Source organism: Cetorhinus maximus, chromosome 14 (genome assembly GCF_964194155.1).
Source record: "Cetorhinus maximus chromosome 14, sCetMax3.hap1.1, whole genome shotgun sequence".
Taxonomy (NCBI): Eukaryota; Metazoa; Chordata; class Chondrichthyes; order Lamniformes; family Cetorhinidae; genus Cetorhinus; species Cetorhinus maximus.
Genome location: NC_135892.1, coordinates 99,011,429 through 99,038,211, shown reverse-complemented (window position 1 = coordinate 99,038,211; position 26,783 = coordinate 99,011,429). Strand labels below are relative to the sequence as shown.

At 41.3% G+C, this 26,783-nt stretch overlaps 1 protein-coding gene across 4 annotated transcripts in view; it reads right to left on the bottom strand.

The window, feature by feature from the left end:
* birc6 (baculoviral IAP repeat containing 6) overlaps window positions 1-8,910 on the bottom strand; it is a 242,055-nt gene extending 233,145 nt beyond the window's left edge. For all 4 annotated transcript variants that reach the window (XM_078557316.1, XM_078557318.1, XM_078557319.1 and 1 more), the window contains exon 1: window positions 8,524-8,910. In XM_078557316.1, coding sequence (XP_078413442.1) covers window positions 8,524-8,719 — 196 coding nt within the window. In that variant the 5' untranslated portion in view covers window positions 8,720-8,910. The remainder of the gene's footprint in view (window positions 1-8,523) is intronic.
* Between the last annotated feature and the right edge of the window lie 17,873 nt (window positions 8,911-26,783).

Sequence of the window (26,783 nt, the reverse complement as noted above, 5' to 3'; positions counted from 1 at the left end):
CACTTGCCATTTCAATGCACCACCCTGCTCTCATGCCCACATATCAGTCTTTAGCCTGCTGCAACTTTCCAGTGAAGCTCAACGCAAACTGGAGGAACAGCACCTCATCTTCCAATTAGGCACTTTACAGCCTTCCAGACTCAACATTGAGTTCAACAACTTCAGATCATGAGCTCTCTCCTCCATCCTCACCCCTTTTTGATCCCCTTTTTTCAAATATTTATTTTTTAATTTATATTTTTTCCCACCTATTTTTATTATTTTAAAAATTTATTTCCATTCATTGTCTTATCCCCACCTTTTAGCCTATTTCAGTTTTTTTCCCACATCGTCCCCTCCCCCTATCCCACCCCAACTAGGGCCACCTGTCACTTGCTCATCCTGCTTTCTACTCTTAATGTCACCATTAGCACCTCCTTTAGCCAGTAGCACCATCAACACCCCTTCGACCTTTTGTTTATGACATCTTTTGCAATCTCTCCTTTGCCTCCATCTATCACTGGCCTTCTATCCAGCTTCACCTGTCCCACCCCCTTAAACAGTATATATTTCACATTTTTACTTCTCTTTAGTTCTGAAGAAGAGTCATACGGACTCGAAACGTTAACTCTGTCTTTCTCTCCACAGATGCTGTCAGACCTGAGTTTTGCCAGCAAATCTTGTTTTTGTTTCAAGTTTCCAGCATCCACAGTATTTTGTTTTTATTGTAATATCAAAGGGCCCTGGTAAAATCAAGTAATTGGGAATCAGGGGGAAATCTCTCCACTAGTTGGAGTCATACCTAGCACAAAGGAAGAGAGTTGTAGTTGGTGGAGGCCAACAATCTCAGCCGCAGGCGTTCCTCAGGGCCCAACCATCTTCAGCTGCATCAATGATCTTCCTCCATAAGGTCAGAAGTGGGATGTTTGATGGTGATTTCATAGTGTTATTAAATTTCACAACTCCTTGGATACTGAAGCAGTCCGTGCCTGAATGGAGAAAGACCTGGACAACATTCAGTCTTGGTCTGGTAAGTGGCAAGTAACATTCGTGCCACTTAAGTGCCAGGCAATGACCACATCCAACAAGAATCTAACCATTTCCCCTTGACATTCAATGGCATTACCATTAATGAATCCCCCACCATCAACATCCTGAGGGTTACCATCGACCTTAAATGTAACTGAACCAACCACATAAATACTGTGGCTATGTCAGGGGCTAGGTATTCTGTGGCGAGTAGTTTACCCCCTTGATACCACATTCAGTCAAATGTACCTTGTAGATGGTCAAAAGGCAACAAGTCAGGAGTTTGATGCAATGCTCTCCAGTTGGCTGGATGTGTAGCTTCAAAAACACTCAAAATGCTCAATACCAACCAGGACAAAACTGCCTGCTTGATTGGCACTCCATCCACCACCTTAAACTTCTTCCACACTGGCGCACAGTGGCTGCAGTGTGCACTGACAAGATGCACTGCAGTAACTCCTCAAGGCTCCTTTGACAGCACCTTCTAAACCTGTGACCTTTACTACCTAGAAGAACAAGGGCAACATGGACATGCAAACTCCACCACCTGCAAGTTCCCATACAACTGACACACCATCTCAACTTGAGACTATAACGTTGTTCTGTCATCGTCACTGGGTCAAAATCCTGGAACTCCCTACCTAACAGCACTGTGGATGTGCCTTTACCACACCTACTGCAGCAGTTCAAGAAGGCTGCTCACCACCATCTTCTCAAGGGCATCTAGGGATGGACAAAAATTCACAGAATCTCAGAGTTGTTATGGCGCAGTAGGAGGCCATTCAGGCATTCGTGTCTGCACCAGCTCTCCAAATGAGCATCATGACTTAGTGCCACTCTCCTGCTTTTTTCCCCCGTATCCTTGCACATTTTTTCTATAATTGCTAGCCTTGTCAGCTACACCCACATTACACGAATGAATAAAAAAATTGGAATGTCAGGAAAAATTCACATCCTCTATTCTGTTGCTTTATAAAATACAAAAAGTGTAGATTTGTTATAGACTTGAGGGAGAGCACAATTATTTCAACTACAAAAAACCCTCTTCTAGGGAGGTGCAGGTGTGGAAAGAAGATATTTTTAATTTAAAAATACTCCCTCACAAAGACAAGAAGTAGGCCATGTGGCCCTGGAGCCTGCTCCGCCAGTCAATAAGATCACGGCTGATCCTATTGTGACCTCAACTCCGCCCACCTGATTGCCCCCCATAATCCCCGACTCCTTTGTCAATCAAAAATCTAACTCAGCCTTGAATACATTCAATGACCTAGCCTTCACTGCTCTCTGGGGAAGAGAATTCCACAGACTAACGACCCGCTGAGAAAAAAAATACTCATTTCAGTTTTAAATGGGAGACCCCTAATTTTTAAACTGTATCCTCCAAAAAAGGTTGCAAAATGTGGTTCTTCTATGGGGCAATTTTAAAAGCATCATGTGGAAAAATGCAATTTTGGGTCTGATTGGGTAACATATTGGCATGGATAGAAGATTGGCTAGCTAACAAGCAGAGAGTTGGCAGAAATGGGCCCTTTTCTGATTGGCAGGATGTGACGAGTGGTGTGCCACAGGAATCAGTGCTGGAGCCTAAACTTTCTACAATTGATATAAATGACTTGGATGAAGGGACCGAAGGAAAGGTTGCTAAATTTGCTGACGACAGAAAGATAGGTAGGAAAGTAAATTGTGAAGAGGATGTAAGGAGGCTACAAAATGACAGATAGGTTAAAAACAAAAAACTGCGGCTGCTGGAAATCCAAAACAAAAACAGAATTACCTGGAAAAACTCAGCAGGTCTGGCAGCATCAGCGGAGAAGAGTTGACGTTTCGAGTCCTCATGACCCTTCAACAGAACTGAGTAATATTAGGAGAGGGGTGAAATATAAGCTGGTTTAAGGTGGGGGGGGTTAAGTGAGTGGGCAAAGATCTGGCAAACGAAGTATAATGTGGGAAAATGTGAAATCGTTCATTTTGACAGGAAGAATAAAAAAGCTTATTTAAAATGGTGAGAGATTGAAGAGCTCTGAGATTCTGAGGGATTTGGGTCTCCAAGTGCATGAATCACAAAAGGTTAGTATGCAGGTAATTAGGAAAACTAATAATGTTATCAGTTAGTGTGAGGGGAATTGATTACAAAAGTAGGGAGCTTACACTTCAGCTGTACAGGGCACTGGTGAGACCACATCTGGAGTATGATGTACAGTACTGGTCTCCTTATTTAAAGAAAGACGTAAATGCGTTAGCAGTTTAGAGGTGGTTTACTAATCTAATACCAGGAATGGGCAGGTTGTCTTATGAGGAAAGGTTAGACAGGTTAGGCTTGTATCCACTGGAATTTAGAAGAGCAAGAGGCGACTTAATTGAAACCTTTAAGATCCTGAGCGGTCTTGACAGGGTGGATGTGGAGGGGACGTTTCCTCTTGTGGGAAAATCTAGAACTAGGGGTCACTGTTTAAAAATAAGGTATCACTCATTTAAGACAGAGACGAGGAGGGATTTTTTTCTCTCAGAGGGTTCCAGCTTTGGAACTCTCTTCCTCAAAAGGCGGCGGAAGCAGAGACTTTGAATATTTTTAAGGCAGAGCTGGATAGATTCTTGATTAACAAGGGGGGTGAAAGGTTATTGGGGGTAGGCAGGAATGTGGGGTTGAGGTTACATTCAGATCAGCCATAATCTTATTGAATGGTGGAGCAGGCTCGAGGGGCTCCTGCTCTTAATTCACATGTTCGTATGACTGAAAGACAATCAGTCGACTGCTATTAATGGTTCAGGTGAAAATAAACATTCCTTCAGCTCCTGAATGCTGGCCCCTAACTGTAGTACACTTCAAATGGTTGGGAAATTAGCCAAACAGCATCATGCTTCTAAAGTGCACTTCAACACCAAACACTCATTTAAAAAAGAGCAGCAATACACAAGATCTAATTTTAAAAAAGGAGTTGGACCAGCAGCAATAATAATAAGAGCTCTTAGGATATTTGTCAATTCTCCCTACCCCAAATTTTCTCTCCTTTCCTGATTCTTCACTGGTGGAGTATAATTCTGCTCTACAGGTGTTGGCAATTCCTTCGCTCTGGTATGTCATTCCTCATGTGTTAGCTTGAGCAAACACTAGGTTATTCCATCACTAAAGACATTGTAAACGAGACAGTTCCATCCACATGCGAAAACTTACAGCAGGCGAGTAGTGACAAAAAAAACCACATCTTTGGCCAACAGGTTCTTCCACAGTCTAGAAGAAGTGAGACTTTTGCAGCTTGGCAATCTTTTTCCAACAGATCTTTGGAGAGGTGAATGGGGTGGGTGGAGTTTTGAAGTGAAAGCATGTTCATAATGTGAACTTCAATTGTTTTCTTCAGAAAATTGTGCAATGTTAGTACAATTCAGGAAGCTTCCAGTCTTGTCATGTCAGGCAGCTTCCCACCCCACCAAAATATTTTATTGAATAGCAGGCAAGGAAACATAACTGCCCAGGTTACAGGGCAGGTTACATACTTGACCAATTCAAGATTTCTACAGGGGCACTATCATGATTAATGGTCTGTGCTTTACTGAATCATATAAATGGCTAAATAGAAAACACTATACCGATTTTCTGTCGAACTTTTAGCGCTGTCAAAATAGGTCAGTGGGGGGAAGAATTCTCAGCAGAGTCATCACTTCCTGCTCACTAATAAAAATGCATGAAGAGATAACATCACAGGAGGTCACTTGAGGTGCGGGTCAAGCTCCCTATAAATTGAAAGTACTCAAACAAATTGTACCTGGTAGCCAGTGGACAAGCTAATCACAAACCAAAAAGAATGAGTGCAGCATCACCCAAAAGACTTTTAACTTCATTAACCTGCTCTAGGAATAAATCAAGTCTGGAATAAACCAAGTCTAAGTTTAGCTCAAAATTGTCACCTCCTATGATGTGTCAATATATACCCAAATTGGACTTTTAGATGCAGTTATTTCACACACCTGGCATTAATTTATCAACAGATTTGTCAAAATACACCATCGTTTTTCAAACTGGCATGCTATTTTGATTTCACATCTAATTTAATTCATTTCTCATTTTGCCTGCCTAATCTATCCCCAATCCATCAGACATACTGAGTATAGGAAAGGAAAAGCTTCTGGATCAGAGCTAAAATATCAGAAAAATAAAAATTTAAATTAGATGTCCATTCAGTTTCAGACTCCAGAGGGTCATACCAAACAAATGTTATCTCTGCTCCTAACCTCCAAGTCAAACATTACAGCTGCCAAACTCAACAATATTCAGATAAAAAGTCAACTGTTGATGTTCTTTGTAATTACAGACTATGATACAGAAGCTGTTAAATTAAAATCAATTTAATCAAACATTTCCTGCAGCAAAACAATGCTGAGCATGTTTCACTCACAAACAAAATATTGGCAATAGGTCTGTCAACTTACATGAAAAGTGCAGGCTTATATTTCAGGTATTACCAAGCATTCATCACAAATATTTTACAGATACTGACCAGCCTGCAGTGCATTTCCAGCGTTTTCTGGTTTCACTTCATTTTTTTTTTCCCCTTATTGTGTGCATTAAAAGCAAATGATCAGTCATGTGGCATCATATTCCCAATAGGAATAAGAATTTCTTGCTATATCTATCTATAACCTAGCATTTTCAAACACCTTGTTTTATGCCTTGACTATTTATTTGGAACAAATTAAAAACTTACAACAGCACAAAACACCTATCATCACAAGGTTTTTCATTCAAGATATATATTTCATAGTCGCCCAACAAAACTGCCTTCATTATTTACTACTCAATGGCTTACAGGTTACTCAAAACCACATGACAAGAACTATTTGACCTTATGCTCTATGTTTTGGATCACCAGTACAATGCAAAGAGGAGTGCGGATAAGTTTGAGCTGAATAAGAGTTGGGTTAAAAAGATCACCTTGATCTTAAAAGAAACCAACTGTAGCAATAAACTGAATAGACTGAGGTAAGGTAAGTGCAGAAAACTTCAGTTCAAAGTAAGCGGACTGGGGAAGAAATGCACAATTACATTTTAGCACACAAAAGGAAGGTGGTATTTCACCAGTGCTTGGGTGTTTATGAACATATTTTGAAGCAAAAGTAAATAGGATCATATAAATATTGTAAAGGTTTGCAGATAATAAGGTATTTTCAAACCAAGACAAGATACAGTTAAATTATTCTATTGTGACTATATGTTTACACTTACTATCCTAACAACACTCTGCATAATAACAGTTTTGAGGAATCCACAACTCACCCAACAATTAACCAGACTGCTCTGAGAAACGGTTCTACCTTTACAAATATTAGGATGAAGTCACTTGGACAATGAAAGTAAACTAAATCAAATATGATCTATTATTCCCAATGAAACAAGTCAACCCTCCTAAAGATGTGATGATCTGCTTTTAATTCAAGAGGTTTCTGTTTGAAAACATCAAAACTATTGACATCTGATGTTGCATGTTATTTAGTACACCTGTGCTAAATTACAAAACAGTGCATAAGTCAGTGTACTTGAGAAATTCATCACCTTTGCAGTCCACTGAGATGCAACTAAACTATATAAAAAGTTTACTTCACAGTAAATTGTAGCTTATAATTCACTTACTGACATTTCTGAACTTTGCATTTATCTACCACACAGGCTTTTCATAAGCTATTAAATTACATAGGATATACAGCCCAGAAACTGGCCATTCAGTTCAACCAGTGCAAGTAGACTTTAATACTCCACTCGAACCTCCTCTCATCTTTCCTACCATCATAATCCTCTACTCCCTTCTCCCTCATATGCTTGTCTAGCTTTCCCTTAAGTGCATCTATACTATTTGCTTCACTGCGGTAACGGGTTCACACACTCAACAATCTTTGGGTAAAGAAGTTTCTTCCAAATTCCCTATGGGATTTCTTGGTGGCTATCTTATATTAATGGCCTCTATGTATGCTCTTCCCCACAAGAGGAAAATTATACAGAAACCATGTTGAAACAAGCTACAAAAGGGATGCTTTAAATATGACCGCTTATTTTAAAATTTTCAACTTCAGATTTTGTACTTTACACAAGAGATTGTCTTTAGGTAAGGTTTCGAATTACCAGGAGTCATCCAACTCATTAAAATTATGCAAATTGGTCCAAAGTATATCCCTAAAATGTAATAGGTCAAGAAATGGTATGCTTAATCATTCTAAATAAAATAATGTGCTCTAACTGACTTACCCAGAATTTCATAAATCACAGAAAACAAAAGGTTTACTGGATAACAAAAAATTATGAACTGAAATCCATTACAGAATATGGCACTGCTTAGTATAAAGCATTGCTACAATGAGGAACCAGAACACCAACCTTATTGTTACACAAACATTTCATTCAGTTAACAATACAATTATAGCACAAACAGAAATCTCAGATTCCCCGTGCAGACAAACGTCATCCTTATTTGTTAACTTTCCCCTACATGATCTTGTAACTGCAAAAATAAAGCATAACCCTATTAAAGCTAGTCCACTTTTAGATCAGGTCAAATTTTTACTAATTAATAAAAGACAGTTAAATTGAAATGTACAGCTGCATTATCCATAAATAGGTACAATTACAAATGCACAGTATAAATTACAAATATCAGAGATATTGTACAGCATTAAATAGGCAAAGTTATAGATTATATATACATATTTTTAAATGATAAGTTATGTGCAATGCACATCACCATGGATGTGTAAATGTTTTAAATGTACACTGACAATCTCGTACATATTTGAGCATATTCTACCTTCAGGATGCCTACACTAATTATGTCCACGCTTGCAAACGTGAACGGATTTATATGTGCAGCACATTTTATGACAGATGTACCAAAACATTTTGTTTCCGAGACAGAGCACTATGACAAGAGAAAGCACGCTATGTTTGGGCCATTTTAAACAGCAAGAATGGAGGAGGCAGAGAAATAGAAAGAGAAAGGCAGAGAGAGGCTAGCGGTTCCGGGTTTGTGGGGGGAGAAACAGAGCCGGAGTGTGAAGGCTGGTTGTGGAGGGAGGTGAAAACAAGGGTTAGCCTGTTTCACATTTAGTCCCCAAACCCCACAAGACCCTCACTCTCCTTCCCCGGAGCAGCTTCTGGCCCGGGCTCCAGATCAGGGCAGGCCGGCCGGCTTCCGGCCCCATCGAGCTTTCAATTCGCCGGTGAACAAGCCCAGCCTTCCCATGCTGCGCCCAGCCCGGCCCGGCCTTTCCAGCGAGGCGGAGGGCCCAGACCTCTCCTAGTTCCTCGTCCCCTCACTGCCGCCCCCCTTCTCCCCGAGTCTCACCCCACCCCACCCCTCCCCTCCCCGGCCTCCATTCAACTGCCAGGCCAGGGCTTCTGACCGGCCTTTCACTCCTCCCGCCGCCGCCGCCGCCACTCGGTGATCACCCCCCCAAAAGGCGGCCGCGGTGAGCCGGCTCGGGCCTCCTGCTTCTCCCTATCCCCAGCCCGGGCCCCGGCCCCCACTGACTCACCGTTTAACCGGGACACCTGCAGCACGGCGCCCGAAGTGCCGTCGATGACTTTGACGGTGGAGCGGTTGGTGACGGCCAGGATGGCGTTGAGGGACGGGTGGTAGGCCAGGCTGCGCAGGCCCTCCTCGCAGCTCAGGCAGCCGTCGCGAGTGAGGAGCCAGTCCGACTCGGCCGCAGCCCCTGCCGCCGCCGCCATATTGGAAGCAGCTGTGAGACAGGAAGGAGCCGCCACCGCCGCCAACTTTCACCCCGGAGCCGCTCGTCACAAGGAGCCTGGCAACCGCACAGGAAGCGACAGCCCAACGTCACTCAGGGAGGGAGGCCCTTCGCAGGAGGGACGGACACAGGGTTAATGAACCCTGGGGAGGAGGGTGGCAGGTAACATGGGGCAGGAGAGTGGGGCAGACAGAGGAGAATGGGGGGGGGAGAGTAGAGGAGAGAGAGCGAATGGGGGGGAGGGTACAGGGGAAAGGGGGAGGGTACAGGGGAAAGGGGGAGGGTACAGGGGAAAGGGGGCGGGGGAGGGTACAGAAGAAGGGGGAGGGTACAGGAGAAGGGGGAGGGTACAGGAGGAGGGGGAGGGTACAAGGGAAAGGGGGCGGAAGAGGGTACAGGGGAAAGAGGGGGAAGAGGGTGCAGGGAAAAGAAGGGGCCAGGGGGGAAGAAGGGGGCAGGGGGAAGAAGGGGGCAGGGGGAAGAAGGGGGCAGGGAGAAGAGGTGGCAGGGAAAAGAAGGGGGCAGGGGGAAGAGGGGGGAGGGGGAAGAGGGGGGAGGGGGAAGAGGGGGGAGGGGGAAGAGGGGGGAGGGGGAAGAGGGGGGAGGGGGCAGGGGGAAGAGGGGGGAGGGGGCAGGGGGAAGAGGGGGGAGGGGGCAGGGGGAAGAGGGGGGAGGGGGCAGGGGGAAGAGGGGGGAGGGGGCAGGGGGAAGAGGGGGGAGGGGGCAGGGGGAAGAGGGGGGAGGGGGCAGGGGGAAGAGGGGGGAGGGGGCAGGGGGAAGAGGGGGGAGGGGGCAGGGGGAAGAGGGGGGAGGGGGAAGAGGGGGGAGGGGGCAGGGGGAAGAGGGGGGAGGGGGCAGGGGGAAGAGGGGGGAGGGGGCAGGGGGAAGAGGGGGGAGGGGGCAGGGGGAAGAGGGGGGAGGGGGCAGGGGGAAGAGGGGGGAGGGGGCAGGGGGAAGAGGGGGGAGGGGGCAGGGGGAAGAGGGGGGAGGGGGCAGGGGGAAGAGGGGGGAGGGGGCAGGGGGAAGAGGGGGGAGGGGGCAGGGGGAAGAGGGGGGAGGGGGCAGGGGGAAGAGGGGGGAGGGGGCAGGGGGAAGAGGGGGGAGGGGGCAGGGGAAGAGGGGGGAGGGGGCAGGGGGAAGAGGGGGGAGGGGGCAGGGGGAAGAGGGGGGAGGGGGCAGGGGGAAGAGGGGGGAGGGGGCAGGGGGAAGAGGGGGGAGGGGGGAGGGGGCAGGGAAAATAAGGGTGCAGGGGGAAGAGGGGGCAGGGAAAAGAAGGGGGCAGGGGGAAGAGGAGTGGATACAGGAGAGAAGAAAGTGATAGAAGATAAAGAAGAGCATAACAGTGATGATACCATAGAGCTGGATACAATGGGGATAAATAGAAGGGAACATAAGTGAATGGGAAGGAGCAGTAAGGGGAAATACTGGGGAAGGGGAGGAAGAGGTGATTGGAGAGATGTGGATATGATGAAGGGGTTTCAGGGAGAGGATAATGCAGCGGAGGAAGAGTAGACACACATTGACGATGAGTACAGAGGAGGGAGGATATGGAAGATGAGAATATTAGGGGTGGGAATACAGGCAGAGGGATATGCAGACAGTGATGGGAATATAGGCAGGAGGACTGGAGGAAGGAGAGGAGCAAAGAGATGGGGAAGGGGAGAAGTGGAAAGGGAATGACAGTCAGATGGTTAAAATAGGAGGGGAGAGAGTTGGGCACTGAAGAGAAGGGATGGGGGAAGAAGGGTGATTCAAAGAACAAAGGGAGAAATTAGAAGAATATTAGAACATAGAATGCTTTACCACAAGTCACGATTAGATCAGAAGGGTAGATTTTCATTTGCCACTTGAGTATAAAACTGGCTGCTCATTACAGAAAGTGCCTGATTTTGATTTCCACTGAAATTAATGAAAATGGGACCTTGTCAATGGGAGTGGGGAAATCTGTAACGCTAGCTTTACACTAAAGTAGTAACTTGAATATCTATCCAAGACTGTAACATCATTTAAAAGGAATTGGATAAATATTGTAAAAAAAAGAGGAAACGGGGACAGAGCATCGAAATGGAATTAGAATAACTGACTGCACTTGGAGCTAACACTGACACAACTACTGATGAGTCAATTTGCAGGTTATCCTTTCCTGTTGTAATTTTTATTTTATGGGGATACAAGAAGATATAAAATGCAACAGGGAAAGAAATGGAGAGGAGAAGAAAGACAAGTATTGGATATAAGGTAAAGAGGAAGAATACAGGGAAACAGATGTAAAACTATGTAGAGAAATAATTTATTTCCATGTACAGTAATCATGTTAAAAAACAGTTTATTTAGCTCATTAGATGATAAGATGGTTTATAATAAAACATGACCAGGATACTGATATTAGAGTTGAATGGATTTGATTTTTTTGACATTATGTATAAATGAGTTTTTTTTTGTAAAACCCCTGTGTTGAAGATGGTCTCTTCTAAATGATCCTGAGTTGATCTTTGGCCTATATGGATATACTATTTCAGACACTCTGCCATTACAGTTCAAGAAAGGACTTTCAGCTGAATCTATTGTTCAGTTCCACTGATTATCCTTTCTGTTACTTCATTATTGGCAGACTGGTCAAAGAAAGAAGTTGGCGGCTGCTTAATTGTTAATGTAATGTTTCTGCCAACATATTGATTACACCAACATATGTTTTCACCCCACTCATTCCTTTTATCAAGCACAGCACCAGTGTGTTTTTCTTTCGTATTTTTTGTCACATGTAGATTGACTATTGTTTGATGCACAAAGAAGGCATGAATTAACATTAACAATTATATGTGTGCATATACCATACACCCTTGCATGACACAGTAACTGTATCTCAATTCACTGCCTTTTGGATTTCAATCAAAAGAATTTATTTGTATGCATAATATGATAGAATTTTCCATTAAATTTGAAAATGATGTAATTCAATCCAAAACTAGCTTTTTAAATTTAAACAAAGGAAACTTTTTGAAGGTATGAGGGGCAAGTTGGCTGTGTTGGATTGGGAAAACACATTAAAGGTATGATGGTAGATAGACAACAGCTAGTATTTGAAGAACAAATACGTGGTTTATAACAAATACACATTCCTTTAAGACACAAAAACCCAACAGGAAAAGTGAATCAACTGTGGCTAACAAAGAAAGTTAAAGATTGTACTAAATCAAAGAAAGAAGCATATAAAGTTGCTGAGGTTTGGAAGCATTTTAGAAATCAGCAAAGGAGAAACAAAAAAATGATAAAGGGAGAATAGAATATGAATGTAAAATAATGAGAAACAAAAACAAACTGTAAAAGTGTCTACAGGTATATAAAAAGGAAAAGATTAGCAAGGACAAATGTCCATTACAGACGGAGACAGGAGAATTTATAATGGAACATAAGGAAATGGTAGAGAAATTAAACTTTGTGTCTGTCTTCACTGAGGAAGTTACAAGAAATCTTCCAGAAATAATAGCAAACCAAGGGACTAGTCAGAATGAAGAGCTGAAGGAAATTAATATTAGTGAAAAGTAGTATTGGAGAAATTAATGGGACTGAAAGTCAATAAATCCCCAGGACCCAATAATCTACATCCCAGAGTGTTGCTGTAGAGAAATCATAGGCGGTCATCTTTCAAAATTCTATAGATTCTGGAACGGTGCCTGCAGATTGAAAGGTTGGAATTGTAACCCCACTATTTAAGAAAGGAGGGAGAGAGAAAACAGGGAACAACAGACCTGTTAGCCTGACGCCAGTAGTAGGGAAAATATTAGAATCTATTATAAAGGACATGATAATTTGACATTTAGAGAATAATGACCTGATTGGGCAGAGTCAACATGGATTTATGAAAGGGAAATCATGTTTGACAAACCTTTTGGAGTTTTTTGAGGATGTTACTAGCAGTATCGATAAGGAGGAATCAATGGATGTAGTGTATTTTCAGAAGGCTTTTGATAAGTCCCAGACAGGTTAGTAAAGAAAATTAGAGCACATGGCATGGGGGTAATATTCTGGCATAGGTTGGTTAATGAACAGAAAACAGCAAGGAGGAATAAATGGGTCATTTTCAGTTGGCAAGCTGTGACCAATGGGGTACTGCAAGATCAGTACTTAGACCCCAACTGTTCAGAATCTATATCAATGATTTGAATGTGGGAACAGGTTTGCAGATGACACAAAACTAGATGGGAGTGAGAGTTGTGAGGAGGATGCAAAGAGGCTGCAGGGGATTTGGACAGGCTTAGTGAGTGGACAAGAATATGACAGATGGAATATAATGTGGTTAGGTGTGAGCTTATCTACTTCGGTAGAAGGAACAGAGGTGCAGAGTATTTGTTAAATGGTGAGAGATTGAGAAGTATTGATGTCCAAAGGGAGCTGGGTGTCCTTGCTAGTGAAAGCTAACACGCAGGTGCAGCAAGCAATTCGGAAGGCAAATGGTGTGTTTCCTTTAATGCAAAAGGATTTGAGTACAAGAGTAAAAATGTCTTGCTTCAATTGTATAGATCCTTGGTTAGATACGATACCTGGAGTATTGTGTGCAGTTTTGGTCCCCTTATCAAAGGAAGGATACACTTGGCATAGAGGGAGTGCAGCAGAGGTTCACCAGTCTAATTCCTGGGATGGTGGGAGTGTCCTATGAGGATAGATTGAGGAGGTTGGGCCTGTATTCTCTAGAGTTTAGAAGAATGAAAGGTGATCTCATTGAAAATTACAAAATTCTTAAAGGGCTAGACAGGGTAGATACAGCAAGGATGTTTCCCCTGGATGGGGGTTCTAGGACCAGGGGACATTGTCTCAGAATAAGGGGCAAGCCACTTAGGACTGAGATGGAGGAACTCCTTCACTCAGAAGGTAGTGAATCTTTGGAATTCTCTACCCCAGAGGGCTATAGAAGCTCAGTCATTGAGTCCATTCAAGACAGAGATCAATAGATTCCTAGAAACAAATGACATCAAGGGATATGGGGATAGGGTAGGAAAGTGGCATTGAAATAGATGAACAGCTATGATCTAGCTGAATGGAGAAGCAGACTCGAGGGGCTGAATGGCCTACTCGTGCTTTTATGTCCATTACAAGTGAAGACAGGAGAATTTATAATGGAACATGGGGAAATGGCAGAGAAGTTAAATAATTACTTTGTGTCTGTCTTCACTGAGGAAGATGCAAGAAATCTCCCAGAAATAATAGTGAACCAAGGGACAAGTCAGAATGGCCTACCTGTGCTCCTATGTTCCTTGTCATTTAAAAAAAATGTTTGAGTATGTTTATATCAGATGATTAAAGATGACCAGATAAAAAAATATTGAAACATTTTGAACAGATAATGACATTGGTTATCAATAAAAAGCATTTACAACAAAATCCAACATTTCTTTATTTATTGCTGAATAAGGAGGCATGTAGTTGAAGCTTTTTGTCTTGCACTCATCAGGACAGACGCATGAATGCCAAATTTCAAATGGAACAACAATTTATACTGCATGAGAAAAGGGTGCTAATTGGTTGGCAAGTTTGGTCAAGGTATTGCCATGGAGAATGCACCAGGGAACTGTTGTCCCCACATTTGTTCAATTCAAACAAAGGTGCATTGCCTGGACATATTCTTTTTGCCTACACAGGATGGGTCCCTGCATATGAATATATATAGCTTCTAGCAAGCATAAGTGAGCCTTTAGTTTGGCAGGGGCTTTGAATATTGAGTTATGGGGAACTTCCATTATCTGCCAAAATAATCATGGAAATTAGTTGATAATTAGAAGTTCCCAACATTTGGCCTTACACATGTGGTACAACACAGTGGCCTAGATTTTCCTGCAACAAAGAGATCAGTGACATACGCCATTAATTTTGCCAATGTCATCATTGATAACTTACACTGTATTTTGCTGGTCTTCTAATAAGCATCATGGCACATTAGGAGCAAGGCAGCAGACATTTAATGAATTAAGTGTTACTTTGGAACTATTTGAAAACATTTAAACTACCTGAAAGATAATTTGCTTTGTTTAACATGGCAATGAAATGCGAAGTGTGGGTAATTTCTGTACAAGACTACAGCCCTTTCCCAGTTCAAAACCTGACCACTCCTCCCTCAGTATATCCCCTACAGACAGCTCATTCCATACCCACATGAATACAATTGTCCTTTGAGTTGACATCCCTAAATTGGCTCATTGACTTTAGCATGCATTTTCCAATGCCTGCATCCTGAGGTCTTGCTGTCTAAACCTGTTTGAATCCAATTTGTATTGAAGCACAACATTCAAACAACTCAGTCTCAAAATCATTTCTGTGAAAACAATCCAAACATGAAAACTGGTGACTAGCAATCATTAATTTGACAATACCTGTCAAATTCACATTACGGTAAAGATTGAAAATCCTGTACAAAACAAAAGCTGAAAATCTCACCAGTCCATATTTTTTCCAGAATTACCAACTTCCTCGGTGTATTCCACCATCCTGATCAAATCCTGATACAAATCAGGGTCTGAATCTCATCTGGATGATACAGTAATGCACATTTACTCATTGGCTATAGGCAGAGTGTTAAGGGGATAGCTAAGTTTTCGGTTTCTAGATGCGAGACATTTTTAAGTCCCAAGTGAAAAGCGGGTAATCTGAGATTACTTTTCAAAAACAAAGGAGCTGTCCGTGCTCAAAAAACTGGTAGTAAGGAACAGTCTGTTCATGATTTAATTCTGCCACAGTGAAAATATGGCATTCTTCGGCCCAGTTTAAAATTGCATTAATTTCCTTTCTTCTCCTTTTCTGTTCAATTTTACTTTACACTTCATTTTTTTCTTTTTTGTTTCTTCCTTTCTTTCTATATTCCAATGGCTCCTGTAATCGTTTTGCTTAATGTCCAGCGAGACAACACTGTGAAAGATAGAAAGCTCGACAAAGTAGCAGAGATATTGCACTGTGAAGTTGGTCATTTCCAGTGCAGCCATTGGGGGTCCCTTACTCACATGCTGCCGTGCTTCTGAAGTAGGAGAATCTTGCCATGTGTGGTGGTGTTGACAAGCCTGCTCCATGCTTTCATAAGCATCTTTAGTCACTGGTGTAGTATGTTCGAGTTCTACCAAAATCAGAAAATTCTGCTTTCACTCTCAGAAGAGTAGCAATTTCTCCCCATCCATTTTGTAACACCAGTATTTTGTTCAGCTACAGGCCTTATGAAACCGTGATCCATTAGGGATTTTGTATCACTGCAGATTTGGATGGCTTTCCCACATTGTAAATCCAGCAATTTATAGAAGGGGCTATTATTGTGACAAAATAGGGAAATTTATTTAGTTTTAATTGGTTTCTGCCCCTTAAAATCTAATCACAATTATATAAGGTTAAAAAGGGCTAAAATCTTGATCCAACCTTAACTCTATGTAATGTCACAAGTTTTGTTAGATTCAGGCTGGATGGTGAGAATAATTCAAACTTGTGTGATTAGTTCAGTTTCCATGTGAATGCCAGTACCTTTTCAAATCTTATGGTCAAATATTCAAAGTCCAGGAAGTCCCAGTGAATCTTTTCTGGGATATAAAGGGTATGATTTTAAAGTGTAGAATCAGAAAGCTAATTTGATTTTCTTTAAAATAAGAAATTGATCAGTTTGATATTCCTAAAAGAGAGACAAGTTTCTAAGAGGCAGTTTGGATGAATAGTCCCATGAGAGTAAGGATAACCATATTAGGATAAGCAGGGAAAGAGTAGGGACCAAAGTGGCAATCTGTGTGTGGAGCCAGAAGATATAGGTGAGATTTTAAATGATTACTTTTCATCTGTGTTCACTATGGAGTAGGACGAAGTAGATGTAGAAATCGGGGAGGGGGACTGTGTTATATTTGAACAAATTAGCATTGAAAGGGAGGAGGTATTAGTGGGTTTAAAAGTGGATAAATCCCCAGGCTGAGATGAGATGTATCCCAGGCTGCTATGTGAGAGAAGGGAGAAGATTTCAGGGGCTCTGACACTAATTTTCAGATCCTCTCTGGCCACAGGAGAGGTGCCAGAGGACTGGAGGACAGTGAATGTGGTACCATTATTCAAGAAGGGTGGTAGGGATAAACCAGGTAATTATAGGCCAATGAGTCTAACATCAGTGGTAGGGAAACTATTGGAAAAAAATTCAGAAGGACAGGATTGATCTCCACTTGGAGAGGCAGGGATTGTGCTGGGATTGAGGCAGACGAGTGGTGTACCACAGGGATTGGTGCTGGGACCCTTGCTGTTTGTAGTGTACATTAATGATTTAGACTTGAATATAGGAGGTATGATCAGTAAGTTCGCAGATGATACAAAAATTGGTGGTGTCGTAAATAGTGAAGAGGAAAGCCTTAGATTAGAGGACGACATAGATGGACTGGTAAGATGGGCAGAGCAGTGGCAAATGGAATTTAATCCTGAGACGTGTGAGCTGATGCATTTTGGGAGGACTAACACGGCAAGGGAATACACAATGAATGGTAGGACCCTAGGAAGTACAGAGGATCAGAAGGACCTTGGTGTACATGTTCACAGATACCTGAAGGTAGCAGGGCGGGTAGATAAGGTGCTTAAGAAGGCATATGAGATACTTGCCTTTATTAGCCGAGGCATAGAATATATGAGCGGGGAGGTTATGTTGGAGCTGTATGAAATGCTAGTTAGGCCACAGCTGGGGTACTGTGTGCAGTTCTGGTCGCCACACTATAGGAAGGATGTGATTGCGCTGGAAAGGGTGCAGAGGAGATTCACCAGGATGTTGCCTGGGCTGGAGAGTTTCAGCTATGAAGAGGGACTGGATAGGCCAGGGTTGTTTTCCTTAGAGCAGAGAAGGCTGAGAGGGGACCCGATAGAGGTACACAAAATTATAAGGGGCATAGATAGGGTAGATAGGAAGAAACTTTTCCCCTCAGCAGAGGTGTCAATTACCAGTGGGCATAGATTTAACGTAAGGGGCAGGAGGTTTAGAGGGGATTTGAGGAAACATTTTTTCACCCAGAGGATGTTTGGAATCGGGAACACACTACCTGAGGGGGTGGTAGAGGCAGGAACCCTCACAATGTTTAAGAAGTATTTAGATGAGCACTTGAAACACCATACCATACAAGGCTACAAGCCAAGTGCTGGAAAATGGGATTAGAATAGATAGGTGCTTGATGGCCAGCGCAGACACAATGGACTGAGGGGCCTTTTTCTGTGCTGGATAACTCTATGACTCTTTGAGTAAGCTATGCAGGAAGGAAAATAAATATTGTAAAAGCCATTTATAAAAGGTTAGCTTAGTTCTTGGAGTTGTGGCCTTTTAACTATTTTGCCATTTATGGACTTAGTTGTTATGATATGGTAGATGATATTTGCCAGGTGGACCAAATCCACAAGGGAAATTTGGCCACACTATCACAATGGTTTTGCAATTTGTATTTACTACGAGAAAATTTGTGCACTGAATTCAGAAGTAGTGAGTCCGCTAACAACTTTAGAAATTTTTAAAATTACATTAAATTATTTATTAATGAAAGAAAAGAATTCAAACACAGACATAAGATTACAGTTACTTGATATTGTAACAAATCCCAAAATGCTTAATTAACTTGACTCCCAGTGACACACCCCCTTTAAGGCCACAGTCCAACATAGATTTTGAATGTAAATAAGCAATCCAGCAAGGTTAACACATGCACCCACTTGACAGTGGAATTCCATAGACTTTTTAACACAACTTTAGTTACCAGACACAGCAGACTTTTGCAAAAGTGGCTAGAGGCTTTTCCCCAAGGCTGCTACACATGGTGTACCTATCAAGATGTTACACGGCCACCCATCACATAGCCTTCCATTCTTCTTTATATATGTTTCTCTTTCTTTAATGTGCAAAATCCCATTGTTCTACATTTCTTTGGAAATTTACTTTTCCCATAATAAAATTTTTCATGTAATCGTTATGGTCAGCACTTCTGGGAAAAAATGTAATAACCTTGCCCCATTTATCTTGTTTGTTGTAAACATCTTACATCCCTTTGAAAATCAAACAACTCCCCACTTATCTTGAAAGGCAAATTTCATTCACACCTTATCTACTGACCCTTATCCTCTAGCTCATCCATTAGCATTTCAAATACCCTTTTTACACCTAACCCTTTCAATAATTTCCACCTTGCAGTCTATCTGACTCCAATTAAATCAGTCACACAGACAGAACTATCCACACTCCTACAATAGTATGAAAAATATAATAGTTTTGTGACACCTCCATCCTTATGGAAAAATGAACAATCATAATTTTAAAAGATGGCTTCATTTTTTCAACCCATTTTACATTACTTACTATACTATACTTAGCTGTATACACAAACTATTACATTACCAGGTGCATGTATTAACATAACAATATATCCAAATCCTTTGTATTAACAGAGGTCATTTCAGTCCCATGTCCAGTTTTAAATATCCAATTTCCTTCGAGCGTTAAGCTCTCAACAATGCATCTGCAATTAGATTTTCACATCCAGCCACATATGTAATCTGTAAATTAAATGATTGCTGCAATGAAGTCCATCTGAACAGTCTTGCAGTTCACTCTTGAAATATGTCCAGAAATGTTAAAGGATTGTGGTCTGTATAAACAGTTGTTTCTGACAAAGACCTTGCAACATAAACCTTGAAATTCTGCAATGCTAACACCAGACCCAGAGACTCCTTTTTGATGGTTGAATATCTTCTCTGATGTACATCCAGCTTCCATGAAAAAATCCCACTGGTTTCTCAATTCCAGTTTCATGTTATTGTAATAATACAGCAACAATACCTACATCACTTGCATCCACTTCCAGCTTAAACTGCTTGGCATAATTAGGTACTGCCAAAACTGGTGTCATAGTCAATAGTTTTTAAACTGTCAAATGCATTCTGACAGTCATCTGCCCATTGAAACTTATTATTCTTTTTTAGTAGTTCAGTCAATGGAGCGCCCACACTGCTAAAATTTGGTACAAATTTCTGGTAAAATCCACTCATGCTCAGAAATCTCAAAACTTCTTGTTTTGCTGTAGGCACTGGAAAAATCACAATGGCTTTTACTTTCACATCTCTCAGAGCCACCTTACCATGTCTAATTGTAAGGCCTATATATATAACTTGCGCTTTTGCAAATTCACTCTTAGCCAATTCACCACCAAATTAGCTTCTTGCAGTTAATCAAACAGTTCTTTCACATGTTGTAAATGCTCCTCCCACATTTGACTGAAAACTACCAAGTCGTCAACATAAACAGCACAATTGCTCAGCCCTGCAAAAACTTTGTCAGTCTTTGAAATATTGCTGGTGCACTCTTCATACCAAATGACATAATTTTAAACTAATATAGTCCATCTGGCATCACAAAAGCCAATATCTCTTTTGCTCTCTCCGATAATGGTACTTGCCAATATCCTCTCAGCAAATCAATCTTTGTAATTAACTTTGATTGTCCCACTTTCTCAATGCAATTTTCCAGCCGTGGAATAGGATATCAATCCGCTTTTGTCACTGTATTTACTTTCTGATAATCCACACACAGTCTTTGTGTTCCATCCGGTTTCGGTGCCATCACAATAGGTGAACTCCAGTTACAGCAACTAGACTCAATGTCATTCTGAAGCATAAATTTGCTTTCTTTCTGTACTTGCGATAATTTTGTTGGATTTAAATTTATAACGATGTTGCCTTATTGAAACTGAATCACCCACATCTACATCATGTGTAGCTAATTTTGTCCTCCTTAGCTTATTCACACAAATAGCTTTGTGTGACTGCAATAGCTTCTCCAAATCACTATGAACTTGTCTGGTTGGTAACTCAATATTACATTAAAATTTTTAAGTACCCCCTCATTGTCCAATTTAATTAGAGGAAAATCAATTTCAGAAGCTTTCATTTCCGCTTCCTTTTCTTTATCTACTGCCACTAATACCTCCTTTTGTTTATCTTCCCTGTCAAAGCATCTTTTAAGCATATTTACATGACACACCCTCTGCTTTTTTCTTTCTGGAGTATTCATTAAATAAATTTACCTCACTCAGTTCCTTCTCAATGCTGTAAGGTCCACTAAACCTTGCCTTTAATGGTTCATCCAATACTGGTAACAAAATTAACACTTTTTCCCCAGCAACACAATTACGAGCTGTGGCTCTTATATCTGCCTTGGCCTTCATCACCTGCTGTGGTACCTTTAAATGTTCCTTAGCTAATTTACCAGCCCTGTTCAATCTTTCTCTGAAGTTTGTCACATAATCCAAGAGAGTAGTTTCGGAATTCTGATCCACTAACTTCTCCTGAAACCTTAAGTGGTCCCCTTACGTCATTCCCTTCAACCTTCTCGTCTTGCACAATATTTTCAAAAACAGATCCAGCTAATTGAATTTCAGCATTCTTTCCCTGCCTTTAAACTCCTCCTCTTCCTGTTTCAACCTGTAAGTTTGTGACTACACAATCTGGAAACAATCCAATATGTTCTTCCTGCAACACTCTGTTAAATGCACCACCACAGGCTGCTCGACTACTGTAAGCATCACCAACATCTGTGACCCAGCTATATCATTACCTAAAGTAAATTGAACCCCTGCATTGGGCATTTTTTCCACTACTCCAACAATCACCTCGTCTGTTTTCCACTCACTCTTTAAATTTACATTCCACAATGGACTAGGTTTAGCATCTCCATGAATACCACTTATTGCCACTCCTTCCTGTAATACTCCTTCAGGACAACAAATATCACCATCCCATAACACTAAGGATTGACTAGCCCTGGGTCTCTTAAATTTTTAATATCTTTGCCTGCTCCACCCTGTACAGATGGAAAGACATTCTCTTCACATACAAAACCTTTAAACATTTCTGTAACCTGCTCTTCAGCAGTACCTTGGGTAAATTGTGAACACATTCACACTTCTTTACCTATCACTGATTCTTCCTGCTTCACCTGTACACAAACCTCTGGCTTTTTCTGTGCCTGGATCTCAGTACCCACAGTACTCTTATTTCCAGAGCTTCTCTGCATTCCAATTGCTGGAATGGGTTTTCCCTGTAGCCTCCAACACATTGACTTTGTGTGCCCCACCTTATTACAATGAAAATACCCTCAGTTTTCGAGAGCCACTTCTACCCTCAGCACCTTCCTTTCTGGTTTGATGAGAAACTTCCTGAGAATTTCCAACTTCTCCTTCTCTTCCCTGACTACCTACCTTCCTTTCACCTTCCCGTTTCCTATCCTCTGATTTAAAAGGGTGACAAAAAGGATCAGATCTATGAACTAACTCATATTCATTAGCAATCTCTGCTACTTACCTTGCCATTTTAACCCTCTGTTCCTCCACATGAGTTCTCACTACCGAAGGAATTTAATCTTTAAGCTATTCCAAAAGAATTACTTCTGTAAGAGCTGCATATGTTATCTCTACCTTTAACCCCCATATCCACTCGTCAAGATTACTTTGTTTTACTCTCTCAAACTCAATATAAGTCCGACCAGGCTGTTTCCTTATACTCCTAAATTTCTGCCTGGACGCCTCAGGAACCAACTCATATTCACTCAAAATAGCCTTTTTTGCTGCCTCATAATCCATCGATATTTCTTCTGAAAGTGAAGCATAAACCTCATGAGCTCTACCTGCCAACCTAGACTGTAAAAGTAATGTCCAGATTTCTTGTGGCTATTTCATCTGCTTAGCTACCTTCTCAAATGAAATAAAGAATGCCTCTACATCCCTTTCCTCAAACTGCAGAAGTGCCTGCACAAATTTAAATATCACCCCACTGGGATTTAAATTGAAAGTGGTCATTTCCACATCAGAACCTTCCTCAGCATCTGAGCTCTCTTTTCTAACCTCCAGCTTTCCCCCTTTCCTTTTCTCCCTCTGAAGATCAGATTTTTTCATTTCCATTTCCTTTTAAAATGCTCTCTCTTTTTCCTGTTCCTTTTCTTTCGTCTCCAACTCAGATTTTTCATTTGCAACTGAATCTTAGTTAATTCAACTGACTCACTAGCTTCAGGTATCCCTTCCAATTTCAAATGCTGAGTTATTGCTTCAACTATGTCTGCTTTCTTTTCCCATACGGTTAAACCTAAATGCGACTTATCCGCCAATTATGTTAGCTTAACCTTAGTCACTTTCTGTAAACCAAGCAGAGTTATATCTTCTACTCCCAGAAAAGTCTTAGCTATGGATAAAGCCATATTTGCGGTCTCGCCACTTTAAAATCCCTCACACCAACTCCTGAATTCAATGTTCTTCTCGTACTCATAGCTTTAAGATTCACCAACTCCAAGCCAATCAAAGAATTTCAAAAATCCCGTAACGAGCCCCCAGTTTTGTTATGATGTGCAGGTGATATGTGCACAAATCCACAAGGAAAACTTGTCCACCCTATCACAATGGTTTTGCAATTTGTATTTAATACAAGAAGCTAGGATAAGGTGGTGGCATAGTGTTATTATCACTGGACTAGTATTCCAGGGACTCAGGGTAATTCTCTGGGGACCTGGGTTCGCATCCTGCTATGGCAGACGGTGAAATTTGAATTCATTAAAAGTCTGCTGATGATTGTCACAAAAACCCATCTGGTTCACTGATGTCCCTTAGGGAAGGAAATCTGCTGTCCTTACCTAGTCTGTCCTACATGAGACTCCAGACCCACAGCAATGTGGTTGACTCTTAGATGCCCTCTGAACAAAGGCACTTGGGATGGGCAATAAATGCTGGCCTAGCCATTGATGCCCACATCCCAGGAATGAATAATAAAAAAAGACTTGTGCACTGAATTCAGAAGTAGTGAATCCACTAATAACTTTAGAGATATTAAAAATTTATTAACAAAAGAAAATAATTCAAACATAGACATAAGATGAAAGCTACTTGATATTATAACAAATCCCAAAATTCCTAATTAACTAGACTCCCAACTACACACCCCCTTTAAGGCAACAATCCAAAATAGATTTTGAATGTAAATAGGCAATCCAGCAAGGTTAACACACACACAATGGAGACAACACTTCAAATTACCTCATTGATTATAAAATGCTTTGGGATGACCTGAGGTCATGAAAAGTGCAAGATAAATGTGAATTCTTTTCCTCAGTAGACCTTTTACTGTAAATATTAAATTATTCATTTGCTCACAACTTAATTAATTTGCCAAATATTTGTTAAACTGAAAGCAAAGTCTGATGTGGTATAAAAACAGAAAATGCTGGAAACACTCAACAGGTCTCGCAGCATCTATGGAGAGAGAAAAACAGAGTTAATGTTTGAGGTTTGTGACCTTTCATCAAAATGTGATATGATGCTTCATTTCTGTCAAAGACTTCCTGTGTCATTTTATTTATCCCATGCATCTCACTGTAGCTGGAATATTTGGAAATTCCTATTTATTTTCATACCAGTGTTGCATCAATCCTTTTGCTGATCTCATCAATAGATGGCACTGTATCATCTCTCTTGGAATCTTTACTGGTCCTTGACTGGAGTGAATCTCATGTGGCCCTCCAAATCCCTGTTTCAACCCTGCTGTGGATCAAAAGCAAGGAATTAGGAAATAGTATATTGGCTTTTGTTACAAAGGGATTGGATTATGAGAGAAAAAGAAGTCTTACTACGGTTATAGGTGAGGCCTGGAGTACTTTATGTATGTTTTGTTCTCTTCCCCTAAGGAAGGAAATATTTGCCCTAGAGAGAGGAACAAAGGTTCACTAGATTGGTTTCTACCCTTAATGTCACCATTAGCACATTCCTTAGCAAATATCACCACCGTCAACACCCCTTTGTCCTTTTGTCTATGACATCTTTGGCAATCTCTTCTTTGCCTCCACCTATCGCTGGCCTTCTATCCAGCTCTACCTGTCCCACCCCCTTAAACAGCTTATATTTCAGCTCATTTCTATTTTTCTTTAGTTCTGATGAAGAGTCCTATGGACGTGAAAATTAACTGTATTCCTCTCCGCAGATGCTGTCAGACCTGCTGAGTTTTTCCAGCTATTTTTGTTTTTGTTTCAGATTTCTAGCATCCGCAGTATTTTGCTTTTATTCACTAGATTGGTTCCTGGGATGAGGGGAATTGTCCTATTGTTAGTTGGTAGCACTCTCACCTCTGAATTCAAGTCCCACCTCAGGACTTGAGCACAAAATCAAGGTTGACACTCTAATGCAGAACTAAGGGAGTGCTGCACAGTCAGAGGTCCTGTCTTTCGGATCAGACGTTAAATCAAAGCCCTGTCTGCCCTCTCAGATGGATGTAAATAAACAATTGGAAAAAGAACAGAGGAGTTATTCTCAGTGGGATTATTTATCCCTCAATCAAGGTTGCAAAAAACAAATTATCTGGTCATTATCACATTGCTGATTGTGGGAGCTTGCTGTGTGCAAATTGGCCACTGCATTTCCTACATTACAACAATGACTACATTTCAAATGTACTTTGTTGGCTGTAATGTACTTTGAGATGCCTGATGGTTGTGAAAAGTGCTATGTAAATGCAAGTCTTTAATTTTATTTTCCCTATGAGGAGAGATTGAATAGACTAGGCCTTGATTCTCAAAGTTTTGAAGAATGAGATATTATCTAATTGAAACATAAAATTCTTAAAGTGCTTGACAAGATAAATGCTGAGAAAATGTTTCCACTGGATGGGGAATGTAGAAAAGCAGGTCACAATCTCAAAATCAGAGGTTGGCATCTAGGACCGAGATTAGGAGAAATTTCTTCACTTAAAGGGTTGCGAACTGTGGAATTCTGCATCCCAGAGAGCTATAGATGCTCAGTCTTTGAGTATATTCAACACCAATTGAAAGATTTTTGGGTGCAAAGGGAATTGCAGGATATGGGGTTAGTGCAGAAAGATGAAGTTGAAGTGGAAGATCAGCCATGATCTTGTTGAATGGTGGAGAAGGCTCAAAGGGTCAAATGATCTCCTCCGACTCCTATTTCTTATGCTCTTGTGTTTAAGACAACTTTTAGCCACATATCCAAATATCTCATTGTTCGGTTCACATTTGATTTTTATCCGTTTTTACCTCTGTGAAAGGCCTGGGAAGTTTTTCTATGTTAAAGGCATTATATGAATGTAAGTTGTTCTACAGACTGTAAACTTATGCTATGTGATCTACAATATATTATCATGGCTACTAATTTGTGATAGTTGGATAATTAAAATTTTGTAATGCTACCAAGTATCATGACAGTGTTACCACTATTTCAATGATCAAATAATGTGGTTATGCCAACATTTTCCTGAAAATTGGTAAATCAGTGGCCTTGATTATTATTTACTTGTTTAGACTTATTGTGAAAAAAAATCAGACATGAAATTCTAACAAGAATCCAGAATGCAGAGGAATATGTTAGGGAAAACTTCCCAATCTTTAGGGAAAAACTTTCACTTGAAGGAATTGTATTTCTGTGAGTCTGAGACAGAGGCAGAGATCACTTTGCACAGGAGATGGGTATCCTGCTGTGTAAATCAGGAAAAATATGATCTGTCCGTCCTTGGCCTGCTGCAATGTTCCAGTGAAGCTCAACGCAAACTGAAGGAACAGCACCTCATCTTCCAACTAGGCACTTTACAGCCTTCCGGACTTAATATTGACAATTTCAGATCATGAACTCTCTCCTCCATCCCCACCCCCTTTCCGAGCCCCTTTTTCCAATAATTTATAATTTAAAAAAAAATATTTTTTCTTTTCCCACCTATTTTAAAATTTATTTCAATTTATTGTTTTATCTCCCCCTTTTAGCCCATTTCAATCCCTTCCCCCCACCCCACCCCCACTAGAGCCATCTGCCACTAGCTTGTCCTGCTTGCTACCCTTAATGTCCCCATTAGCACATTCCTTAGGTAATATCACCACCGTCAACATCCTTTTGTCTATGACATCTTTGGCAATCTCTTCTTTGCCTTCACCTATCAATGGCCCCCTATCGAGCTCTACCTGTCCCACCCCCCTCTACCAGCTTATATTTCACCTCAATTCTCTATTTCCTTAGTTCTGATGAAGGGTCATATGGACT